The sequence below is a fragment of the Eimeria acervulina genome, genomic scaffold (assembly GCF_000499425.1).
Source record: "Eimeria acervulina Houghton genomic scaffold, Eah_scaff629, whole genome shotgun sequence".
In the NCBI taxonomy this organism is placed as follows: Eukaryota; Apicomplexa; class Conoidasida; order Eucoccidiorida; family Eimeriidae; genus Eimeria; species Eimeria acervulina.
Window position 1 is genome coordinate 7,469 of NW_013547237.1, and position 12,550 is coordinate 20,018.

Sequence of the window (12,550 nt, forward strand, 5' to 3'; positions counted from 1 at the left end):
TTAGCTACAACGCGAAGAGACAATAAGGTTTAGTTTGCTGCTGCTAGCAACACCGGGGAGGCGCTGCTGCTGCATAGAGACATAGTGCCGCAGCAGCAACCGCACGTGCTGCGGCAGCTGCTGCTGCACCTCTGCAGCAGCAGCAAGGAGACAGGCATCAGGAGGGGCAGCTGGAGGCACAGCCAGAATGGCTGGGCCGTAGAGACACACGAGCTCATAAAATAAAGTTCGTAGCAGCAAGCGTGCATGCAGCCCCATTGAATCCCCCTCCGCTGCTGCTGCTGCTTCTGCTGCTGCTGCTGCTTCTGCTGCTGCTGCTGCTGCTGGATTGGGGGCCCCCGGCAATGCCTGCATTTTGCTCTCCATGGTGGCTGCTGCTGGGTAGACGCAGTTAGTGCGGCTGAGAGCAGCAGCATCTGCAGCAGCAGCAGCACATGCAGCACATGCAGCAGCAGCACAGAATGCATGGCAGCAACTGAAAAAGAGAAAATGAATATAGATAAGACGAGAAGAGACAGAAAGGAGACAGAAAAGGAGACAGAAAGGAGACAGAAAGGAGATATAAGGGAGATATAAAGGAGACAGAAAGGAGACAGAAAGGAGACAGAAAGGAGACAAACCTGCTGCCTTCGTGACTGCTACCCAGAGCGCTTTATCCGCCTCAAACACCAACAGCCAGAATGTCTGAGAGGAAGAAGAGGAGACAGAAAAGGAGACAGACAGAATTCAGGAGGAGACACTTGCAGCAGCGCATGCAGCACTGCATGCACAGAGGAGGTGAGCATACACCCCAAACCCACCTTAAAAGAAGAGACCGATATTCCCTCAGACAGCAGCAAAGAAGGCAGCAGCTGGGCAGACACCCGAAGCAATCGTAACAGAGACAGACGGCCTGCAACCGCAACACCACCGCACTTTGCTGCTGCTGCTGCTGTCACTGCTGCTTATGGTGGTGCAGTTGCTGCGCCTTCTGCTCTTGCTGCTGTTCTGGCTGCTGCTGCTGCTGCTGCTGAGAACGGTGCAGGGATGCATCTTGAGCAGCAAACTACTGCGCAGATTGCAGCACCAGCGATTAGCGGGGGCAGCAGCAGCAGCATAGCAGCAGCAGCTAAAGGAGACAGCAGCAGCACGAGAGAAATACCCACCTCCGCAAGTCAGGCTCCCAGCGTTCTGCTGCAGCAGTTGCTGCTGCTGCTGCAGCACCTTCGGCAGCACCTCAGAAGGAGGCAGCGGCACCTCCGCAGGGAAGCTGCAGCAGCAGCAAACAAAGACACACCAAATACCCGCGGCTGCAGTAGGAGCAACAGCTGCTGCTCCTGCTGCTTCTGCCGCTACTGCTCCTGCTGCTGCTGCCGCTACTGCTCCTGCCGTTGCTGCTCTTGCTGCTGCGGCTGCTGCACCTACCCAGCTAGTCGCTGCAGATGGAGACAGCAAAGAGACAGTCCCGGGTCGTCGGGCAGCACATGCGAAGGAAAGTGCAGCACAAGCTGCTGCTGTAGCTGCTCCTGCAGCCGCCTGCTGCTGCTGCTGCTGCTGCTGCTGTTCGATAGCTTGCAGGCCCTTGCAAGCCCCATTGCATGCACCCGCATACGCCATGAGTATCCTGCAGCAGCAGCGCAAACACCGCCTCCAGCTTGTGCTGCTGATGCAGCAGCAGCTGTTTCTGCGGCTGCTGTAGATATCGCTTGTGTACGAGGTGCTGCTGCAGCAGTTGCAGCAGCAGCAGCAGCTGCTGCTGCTGCTATTGCTGCAACTGCACTTACTGGGGTTTTCGGAGACAGCAACAAGCTCCCTATACACCGCATCAAGGGCGGGCTCCGCGCCTTCCCTATACCAGCACCAGCAGCAGCAACAGCAGCAACATCAACAGCAGTAACAGCAGCAACAACAGCAACATCAGCAGCAACAGCAGCAGCAAACATAGTTAAGTTGGAAACGGCACAAGCAGCACATGCAAAGGAGACACCGCAACAGGAGACAGTACTCTAAGATGGCACTCGGAGACACGCAAGAGCGCAGTAGCAGCAGCAGCAGCAGCAGCAACAGCAGCAGCAGCAGCAACAGCAGCAGCAAGACGCTTACCCTGCAATGTCAAGAGGGACAAGAACGTCTTCGGCTCGGAGGTCTACGGCGTGGCTTTGCAACACCTCAACCCTGCAGCAGCAGCAGCAGCAGCAGCAGAATCAGCAGCAGCAACAGTAGCAACAACAATAGCAGCAACAGCAATTGCTGCTGCTCCTGCAGCAGATGCGCCCCATCACGCAAGGATGCCTCCACACTAGACGAAAAGAAAAAGCAGAAAGGTTGCAGCAGCAACAGTAGCAGCAACAGCAGCAGCAGCGGGTCCTACCATGCAGCTCCTGTGACAGTCTGCTGCTCTCCCAGCTGCAGCGCTTTACACACTCCGAGCAGCAGCAGGACAATCCATCTCACGTGGCTGCAGCAGCAGCAACAGCAGCAGCAGCAGGATGTACAGGGCTTACAGCAAACAAAGACGGAGAGCAGCAGGAGGCAGCCAGGCGAGCGCAGAGAAAAACCCGACGGCTCCCTTTCGTGCCGCATAGGCGTGGGGTGCCTGTACAGCTGAATCTGCCGCAGTACCAGCAGCAGAAGCAGCAGCAGCAGCAGCAGCAGCAGCTGCTGCTGCTGCTGCAGGAGGAGCAGCCACGGCAGCAGAATCGACGTACACAGAAGGATCGCTCACCAGCGCCAGAGACAAAAAAGCTACAACAGATTCCAACAGAGACGGGGAATCCTGCAAACAGCAGCAGCAGCAGCAACAGCAGCAGCAGCAGCAGCGGGCAACATCAGTTAGCAGCAGCAGCGGGTTTTGCTGCACTCGAAAGCAACTGCAAGGTCTCATTGTGCGTCTTCTATTTAACTCTTCGTCGCTCGCTGCCACAGCTAGCTGCATGCCTTCTGCTGCTGCAGCAGCAACAGCCCCTGCTGCGAGTTCCGCAGCAGGATCGCCCGCTGCTGCTGCTGCTGCAGCTCCTGCTGCTGCTTACTTGCATGCGCTGCAGCAGCAGCTCCATAGTTAGAGGAGGATCGAGCAGCTGGCGCTGCAGCGGCCCTGGGAGAAGGCCTCCCCAGGCGTCTGTTGAGTCAATGGGGCTCATACTTTGCTGCTGCTGCTGCTGCTGCTGCTGCAGCTGCTCTGCTGCTGCAGCACGCCGGGTGTTGCACACAGCGATCAGCAGCAAAGTCGGCGCATCTTCAAAAGACGCCGCCAAGGCCGCTGTCAGCGGTGTGGAGGAGACTGCAGCAGCAGCAGCAGCAACAGCAGCAGCAGCAACAGCAGCAGCAAGCATGGTTCTATGGTGTTTCTTTCACCTCGCATGCATTAACAGAAGCATGTGGGGTGTCTCTGTTTATGGCTGCTGCGTTTGAGGTGTATGTGCAGCTGTCTCCTTGTCTCCTCCTCTCACCTGCGAGCTTAGGGCCCCCCCCACAGCGCACAGATGCTGCAGTGTCTTCAACAAGGCGAAGCCGGCACAAGACACGGGCCTGCGTGTCTTGCTGCTGCAGCAGCAGGCGCTGCAGCGCCTGCTGCTGCAGCGGCGTTAGCAGCATCGGGGGCCCCTCCGCAGCAACGCAGCCGCTCAGACCTCCTGTAGCTGCTGCTGCTAGATCAGCACAGGACGATAGAAGCTCCTGCTGCTCCTGTTGTTGCTGCTGCTGCTGTTGCTGCAGCTGCTGCTCAGCCAATAGACGCAGAAAGGCTTCAGAAGGCCGCAGCAACCCGCATAGACGCAGCACCCCTTCGCACGACCTAAAAGCAGCGCAAAGACACTCCTGCAGCAGCAACAGCAGCAACAACAGCAGCAGCGACAGCAGCAGCAACACCAACAGCAGCAGCAGCAGCAACAGCAGCAACAGCAACGGCAGCAAAATGTAATAGTTTCCTGCCCCAAGCTTCTCCTTGTGTCTCTGTTTATCTGTCTCTCTGCTGTGTCTCTACTGTCTGTCTCCGTCTCAGCAATATCTGTCTCTCTAGTATGTGCAGTTGTCTCTGTCTCTTTCTTTTGGTGTCTCCTTTGCTTCTGTCTCCTTTAGACGCACCAGCTGCAGCTTCTCCCGGTGTCTCTGCTGCTGGCCTTGTCCCAGGGCCTCTAGCGTCTGCCGCTGCAGCAGCGGGAAGGCAGGTACTGCTGCTGCTGCTGCTGCTGCTGCAAGCTGTCGCTGCAGCGCAGCCACGACGCCGTCGCATGCAGAGCAGCAAAGAGCAGCAGCGCGTAGCTCAAGGGAATCTGCAGCAGCAGCAGCAAACAAAAACAACAGAGTGCCTCCAGCAGCAGCAGCAGCAACATATGCTGCAGCAGCAACAGTATGGGCTACGTCAACAGCAACATCTGCTACAGCAGCAGCAACAGTTGCTGCAGCAGCAACAGTTACTGCAGCAGCAACAGTTACTGCAGCAGCACTACCCTTCGTCCCCACAGCACCACTGGACAGGACAGCAGCAGCCGCATTGGCAGCAGCAGCGCCGCGACAACGACAGCAACAGCAGCAGCAATGACAGCAGCAGCAGCAGCAGCAGCAGCAGCAGCAGCAACAGAAGCAGCAGCTCCTCTTCACCTGATCCGTCTTCGCGCAGCAGCTTGACGCCCAGAGGCCAATCTTCTGATGGCTGCAGCAGCAAATGTACGAATTCCCTGGTGTCACTTAAATCGCTGCTGCTGCTGCTGCTGCTGCCGCTGCTGCTGCTGCTGATGCGGGGCAGCAGCAACGCCATAACCGAATCGAGGAGACAGTTGAGGAGTTGCAGCCATGAGGTGCACTCTGCAATATCTCTGGTCTCCTCTGTGGGCTGCTGAAACAGCAGCAGCACGTCTTGCTGCTGCTGCTGCTGCTGCTGCTGCTGCTTAAGCCCCACTGCCCGTCTCAAACACTCCACCGTCTCCAAACCCCCGTGTGGCTGCTGCAGGACTGCAGCAACAACCGCAGCAAACGGCAGCCGTACAAATACCTCCCAGTCGCTGCTGCTGCTGCTGCTGCTGCTGCTGCTGCTGCTGCTCTGCTCTGTTATCATCTGCTGTAGGCGCAACAACAAGGCGCAGCGCCACAGCCTCCGGGTCTCCAGCTGCTGCTGCGTTGTGTTGCTGCAGCAGAGGCGTTCGCTGCTGCGGAAGATGGTCTCATCTATGCTGCTGCTGCTGTTGCTGCTGAATGGCTGCTGCTGCTGCTGCTGTCGCTGCTGCTGCTGCCGCTGCAGCAGCAGCTCCTCCTGTTCCCTCTCATTTAACTCGGGGTTCCGCTGCGTGCATGCATGCAGCGGCGGCAGCAGCGCATGCAGCTGCAGCCGAAGCTCATCCAGCAGCCCCACAGCCTCGTGCCTGCAGCAGCAGCAGCCGCAGCAACAACAGGAACAGCAGCAGCACGTGAAGCTGGATGTGTGCAAAGAGCTCCAAAGTGCAGCAGCAGCAACTTGCTGCTGCAGCTGCAGCACAGGGAGCCGGCAATCAGCACCAGCAGCAGCAGCAGCAAAAGCAGAAGCAGCAGCAGAAGCAGACCCACCGCATCTCTGCAGGCATCTGCTGCAGCAGCCGCTGCTGCTGCAAGAAGTGCAGCAGCGAAGCCAAGATAGAGCGGCGGGCCTTGATTGCTGCGGATACACTGCAGAGGCAGCAGCAGCGGCAGCAGCACGTACAGTCGAGGGTTTGCTGCTGCAGCAAGGCCTCGCGCTGCAGCAGCTGCGGCAGCAGCCGCTGCTTGTGGTCTGCTGGTAACCCTAAAACTGCTGAATATTTTGATTGCATTTCAGCAGCAGAAGGTAGCAACCATTCTGCTGCTGTTGCTGCTGCTGCTGTTGTTGCTGCTGCTGCGTGCTGCTGCATGCTGCAGCTGCTGCTGCTGCTGCTGCAGTAGGCCGTGCAGATGTGCGACCTTGCAGCTTCCATCAGCAGCTGATGTGCTGCTGCTGCTATCAGCGTATTACCCCAGGCGCTGCAATCAAACAGAAGCAACCCCAAACCCTAAACCCTAAACCCTAAACCCTAAACCCTCAAGAAAGAGATGACGTAGTCTTAGGTGTACGTACAGCTAAAACATCGCCCCCGCGAATAACGAGACAGCAGCAAATAGAGAGAAAGAGCAGCAGATAACAAAGCAGCAGAGAGAGACAGATGCAGCAGCAAACGAGACTAAAGACAGCACCACTGCTAACCTCTGCTGCAGCTTCCTTATATGCCTCATCTCTGCCTCCACTTTATGCTGCTGGCTTGAGAGAAAGAACTGCAGCGCAGACTCGAGGTGTACGTACACCTCAGCAAACCGCAGAGAAGGACCTCTAGGTGCTGCTGCTGCTGCTGCTGCTGCACTCGAAAGGCTGGGCAGCAACTGCACACAAGGCATCAACTCAAATCCTGTTGGGTATTCGCTGCAGCGCTGCAGTAGACCGCACCTGCAGCTGCTGCTGCTGCTGCAGCTTCCATCTCGGCAGCAGCAGCCGCTGCTGCTGTTGCTGCTGCTGCTGTCCTCATTGGCCTGTACAGCAAGTCTTGCTGCTTCGTTTGGGCTTGCTGCTGCTTCCGACATTTCGCCGGTGTATCCGTTCGTTGCTTCAGCGCTCATTGTGTTTGCTGCTGCTGCTGCTGCTTCTGCTTCTGCTGCTGTTGGTGCTGCAGGCGCTGCTGCTGCTGCCGTCATATCTCCTGCTGCAGCTGAGGCCTCGCCCCTATTGGAGCTTCTCAACAGACAACCAGCATTAAGTTCAAGCTGTTGTGCTAGCTGCTGCTCTGTGCAGTAGGGTCTGAGGTAGAAGAGCCTGAGCTGCTGCTGCTGCCTGCTGCTGCTGCTGCTGCTGCTGCTGCTCGTACTGTTGCAGCGGGGCAGCGGCTGTTGCAGAATGCCGCGACAGTGTTCGATGCAGCTTGTCGCAGCAGCACCTGCCGCTGCTGCTATTGCTGCTGTTGTTGTGGCTGCTGCTGCTGCTTGAGGTGTACAGGCAGCTTCAGGTGTCTGTACACTGTCGGCGGTGAAGGGGGGGGCTGAGCCCCTATGTTTGCGTCTCTTGTTTTATTTCTTTTATCGAAGCAAACAAAAATATATTTAAAACAATTAAAAAGAGACAAAGAAAAAAGAAGATATGTACAGCCAACAATTTGCTGCTCTCTGCATGCACAACGCCAGCCAGCCCCAGGGCTTCGAGTTGCATGCATGCTGCATGCAAGGCCTTCCCTAATCCCTAAACCCTAAACCCTAAACCCTAAACCCTACACCCTAAACCCTAAACCCTGAACCCTAAACCCCACCCCACAACGCCGGCAATCCCTTAAACCCTAGGCACTGCAACCTCTCTGCTGATCCCTTATTACTCCCTCTAAAACCCTAAACCCTAAACCCTAGACAATGCCTTATAAACACTTCAAAAACCCACAACAAACCCGAGCGGGTCGCCTAAACACCGGTCGATGGCACTACACTTTTAAACCCTCTTCGTTGTGTCTCCTCACATAAGTATATTTAAATGTATGTCTTGTCTATATATGTATATATATATATATATATATATATATATGTATACATACTGTTCACAAGCACGCAATCATATAAAAGTATCTAAATGTAGATAAATAAGTAAGTAAATAAATAAATAAATAAATATGCTCAGATTAGAGGATTATTATCTATGCACGCACACCTGTACATGCAAATTAATTCTGTTATATATATATATATATATATATATGTATATATATATATATATGCATAAATAAATAATAAACATATATATATATATATATATATATTAGTATATATTTACAAGTACATCTGAGGAGCATAACTGGCGAGTAGCTGCTGAGAAGATGAAGAAAAAGAAGCGCAAATGTTGTATTGAAAAATAAAATAAATATATTTATTAACAAACTCCCTGTCTGTGTCTTTGCAAACGCCACCTCCCTCCTGGGCTGGTGGGTGCTTTGGGGCTGGCTTTACGCGTTGTTGTATGCATGCATGCATATTGCATGCATGCATCCACGCACTGCATGCACTGCATGCATACAGCAGCAAGCCCTAACCTGCGTATGCATGCATGCATGCGAGCATATCTAGTGTCTCCTGAGTCTCCCTAGAGACAAGCTCAGGCGCGAGATTGCTCTTTTATCCTTTGTTTCTCCCTTCTACGAGAGGTGTATGCACACTCTGAGGTGTATGGATAGCTCTGAGGTGTATGCACATCTATGAGGTGTATGGACAGCTCTGAGGTGTATGGGCAGATCTGAGGTGTATGCCCACCTCTGTGGTGTATGCACAGCTCTGAGGTGTATGCGCACCTCTGAGTCAGCATATGTGGTGGGTTGTAAGGAAAGACAAACTTCTAAACTACCAGCCCCAACATGCATGCACCTGAAATGCATGCGTACATGCATGCATGCATGCATGCATTATTACACCCACGGCTGCTGCTGATGCTGATGCTGCTGCTGCGCATGCAGCCCCGCAGAGGTAGCTGCTTCAGCCAGCTGTATAAGGAGACTCTGAACGTGATAGGCGTTGGGGACACATGTGCGGGCTCGAGATAAATTCAGCCCCACGCTGAGAGGAGACAGAGACAAACCAAAGGAGACAGTTAAAAGGAGACAGAGACAAACAAAAGGAGACACTTAAAAGGAGACAGATAGTGCAAAGGAGACAGAAGGGGATATATGCAGTGATGTACGCAGATAAAAAGGAGGTAGAAGCAGACAAAAGGAGACAGTGCAAGGTTAACAACAGCAAGTAGAGCTGTAACAAATAAAAAAACAAACAGAAGACAGAGACAAAGGCATTAAAAGGAAAGACACACGGCGTCTCCTCCAGTGTCTCTTCAAGGACTGTTGCTGCTGCTGCATACAGCAGCAGCCTAATAACAGCAGCAGCAACAAGACCAGTAAGAGCAACGACAGCAACAGTGGTAGCTGCAACAGCAGCAGCATCAGCAGCAAGAATAGCAGCAGCAAGATATAACTGTGCTTTTAGGCAGCAGGCATATGAAGCGGAGAGAGAGAAGAGAAAGAAGGAGACAGCAGGACGAGGAGACAGCACAAAGGAGACAGATAAAGAGACGAAGAATCAGCTGCAAAAACTCATAAAGCGAGAAGCAAATAAAGCAACAAACAAATAGTAAAAAGAGACAGACCCACAAAAACAAATAAAGAGACAAACAGACGCAAAAGGAGACACAAAAAGAGACACAAGAAGCAGAAAATGAGGAGACACAAAAGGAGACAGCACAAAAAGAGACACAAGAAGCAGAAAATGAGGAGACACAAAAGGAGACAGATAAACATATAAATCAATAAACAAACAAAGAAACAGACAAAGCGAAGTATACAGAGACACAACAAATAAATAAATAAAAGACACAGAGACAGATAGAAAGCAGCACGCCAAACAAAAGGAGGAGACAACTACTACTAGCATCTCGTGTAAATGCATGCATGCATGCATGCATGCGCATGTGCATATCTCTTGAAGCATATATATCTTTTGAGTTTGTTCAATGATATATACAGCAGGAAAAAGAGACAGAAAATACCTGACGGAGATGCAAGTCCTCATAGGCCAGCTCCACTCAGCGTTGCCGTTGCTGCTGGTGTTGCTGCTGCTGCTCTTGTTGCTGCTGCTGCTGTTGCTGCTGCATATACGCATCATGGCCGGGCTGGAGCGAGGAAAGGTTCGCTGTCTGCTGATGCCGCCACCTGAGGAGACACCGCAGCACAGGTGTCTCCAAGGAGGAGACAGTCAGCAGAATGCATGCGCAGGCCTCTGTATCCCTTCCTAAATATATATATATATATATATATATGTATATATATATATATATATATGATACACTGCGGTGTACACACATACACCCGAGAAGCTCTATGCTTCTCCGTCTTTCTTCTTTATCTGTAATATTCGTGTTCATACATATAAACATATAGGCATATATATATATAATATATATATATATATATGCACATATATATAATGTACATATATATAGTATATATATACTATATATATATATATATATATGTATATACGGAGCCATCCCCTCAACCTCGCTGCATGAATATAATAACAAAGCCTTAAAGGGTAAGGAGACGGATGTTTGGGGCTGGCTTATCATGCGAATATGCATGCAAATGCATGCAAATGCATTCAAATGCATGCATGCATGCGGGAATTGGGGCTGGATTGAATTGTTAGGGATTGCGTACCCATATTCCTCGGCAGGGGTTCTGACATCCTGCGGATTTTATAAAAGAGTGATGCTGCAGGTCCTGCTGCTGCCGCTGCTTCTTCTTCTGCTGCTGCTGCTGCTGCTGCTGCTGCAGGGGATGGTCTGGTGCGGGGCGTTGCTGCTTGTGTAGCTGCTGCCGCCGCTGCTGCTGCTGCAGTTTCATAAGCATGGGTTCCGTGCAGCTGTGTCTCCTGCGTGGTGTGGGGTGGAGGTGTCTCCTCGTGGGGATCGTTGGGATCGTGTTGTGGGGCGCGTTCCTGCACGTCCGAGGAGACAGCAAGTGTCTCTTCATCTCCAAACAACTCATATAAATCTTCTTCTCTCCAAGCAAAGCTGCCAATGCATAAATAAAAACCAACAGAACGAAGAAAATCTTCGCCGAACTCCCTCTCCACCACCCGCAGCTGCAACACATAAACAAAGCCCCAAATGCAAACAAACAAGCATGCATGCACGCATGAAAATGCATGCATGCATGCAAACATGGACGGGACAAACACCCACAGCTACGACGCAAAGGAAAAGCCCCAAATAAGGGTATGAGGGTAAACACTCATCATGCATGCATCGGGTGTATGCATGCATGCATACACCTGAAAGACACTTTATGCATGCATGCATGCATGCATCCGTACACTCGAGAGACAGGCAAGAGCTCGCGTGAACGCCCTCTCGCCTCACATGCATTCTGTCCTAAGCATATAAACCCTAAACCCTAAACCCTAAACCCTTAACACTAACCACTAAACCCTAAACCCCAAGACCCATGAAGGAGTTACCAGCAATTGCTTCCGGCTGCATGCAATGTCGCGTACTTCCACAGAGCGAGGCCCTAAGACGACCTCTACCCTGCTATGGTGCTGCTGTTGCTGTTGCTGCTGTTGCTGCTGTTGCTGTTGCTGCTGCTGCTGCTGCTGCTGGTGTTGCTGGTGCTGCTGGTGATGATGATGGCGGTGATGGTGGTGGTGAGTGCTGGTCTTGTATTGTTGTTGTTCTTGTTGGTGTTCCTGCAGTTCCTGATCCTGCTGCTGCTGCTCCTGCTGCTGCTGCTCCTGCTGCTGCTGCTGCTGCTGCTGCTCTTCCTGCTGCTTCAGCAAAGTAGCTCTCAAGTAAGCCAGCAGATCTGTTGCTTGCTGCCTACCGAACGCCTGCTGCATTTCGTCCCAATGCCAATTCAACGTCCCCACAGTCGCCTCCACAAACGATCCCGGGGTTCGTTCCTGTAAGCCCAAGCTATAAACCCTAATAAACCCTAATAAACCCTAATTATACACCCTAAACCCTAAACCCTAATTACAAACCCTAATAAACACTAATTATTAACCATAATTTTAAAACCCTAATTATTAACCCTAACTATATACCCTAATTATAAACCCTAATTATAAACCCTAATGAACCCTAACTATAAACCTTAACTATAAACCCTAATTATAAACCCTAATGAGCCCTAATTGTAAACCCTAATTATAAACCCCAAAAACCCTTATAAACACTAATAAGCCCTGAACAGCATTAATTAACAACAATGAAGTCTAATAAACCCTAATAAACCCTAATACGGCCTAATACACTTAAATAAACCATACTAATCGGTAATAATCTCTAAGAATCCCTGACAAACCCTAATAACCCCTAATAAACCCTCAAACAACCCTGATCAAACCCTAACAAACCCTAGTAAACCCTAATAAAGTGTAGCAGCGCCCCACACATGCCCGAAGAGACAGTCAGAAGAAAAACAAGATACACTGACCTGATAATAATCCATCACTGTGCGAGTGCTCGGCATCCACTCGTGAAGACCCTGAAGAGACGACTCCTCTAAAACTGTCTTCCACAGGCCGTCTCTTGTGCTGTACGTACACCCCAGCAACAAATAAATAAATAAATAAATAAATGTTTTGTATAATTGATGTTCCTGAGAAGAAGAGTTGTTTGGGCTGTGCATATTCTTATCATGCATGTTCTCTTTCTCCTTTCTTTATTGTCTGTCTCTGTCTCCAGTGCATGCATCGATATGTATTTGTTGTGTAGGGTGATTGGAGCTGTCTGTTTATCTGTCTCTCTCTCTCTTTCTATTGCTGTCTCTTTCTATCACTGTCTCTTTTTATATCTGTCTCTGTCTCCGTCTCTGTCTCTCTCTCTATCACTGTCTCTTCTTATATCTGTCTCTGTCTCTGTCTCTGTCTCTGTCTCTGTCTCTGCCTCTCTTTATATCTGTCTCTGTCTCTGTCTGTTTTGTCTCTCTGTCTCTGTCTCTGTCTCTGTCTCTGTCTCTCTTTATATCTGTCTCTGTCTCTGTCTGTTTTGTCTCTCTGTCTCTGTCTCTGTCTC

At 51.4% G+C, this 12,550-nt stretch overlaps 2 protein-coding genes across 2 annotated transcripts; both read right to left on the bottom strand.

Moving 5' to 3' along the window:
* On the bottom strand, nucleotides 1-6,648 carry EAH_00044930 (hypothetical protein, conserved; the record flags this gene model as incomplete). The annotated part of the gene is made up of 12 exons (XM_013391630.1): nucleotides 1-416; nucleotides 1,146-1,249; nucleotides 1,405-1,603; nucleotides 1,764-1,828; nucleotides 2,083-2,154; nucleotides 2,484-2,755; nucleotides 3,009-3,259; nucleotides 3,429-3,795; nucleotides 4,063-4,250; nucleotides 4,579-5,336; nucleotides 5,518-5,946; nucleotides 6,167-6,648. The coding sequence occupies 12 exons, from the start codon at nucleotides 6,646-6,648 to the stop codon at nucleotides 1-3; spliced, it is 3,603 nt and encodes a 1,200-aa protein (XP_013247084.1).
* Nucleotides 6,649-8,390: 1,742 nt separating this feature from the next.
* On the bottom strand, nucleotides 8,391-11,984 carry EAH_00044940 (hypothetical protein, conserved; the record flags this gene model as incomplete). Its single annotated transcript, XM_013391631.1, has 7 exons — nucleotides 8,391-8,538; nucleotides 9,521-9,683; nucleotides 10,191-10,617; nucleotides 10,895-10,906; nucleotides 11,029-11,446; nucleotides 11,803-11,828; nucleotides 11,970-11,984. The coding sequence occupies 7 exons, from the start codon at nucleotides 11,982-11,984 to the stop codon at nucleotides 8,391-8,393; spliced, it is 1,209 nt and encodes a 402-aa protein (XP_013247085.1).
* Between the last annotated feature and the right edge of the window lie 566 nt (nucleotides 11,985-12,550).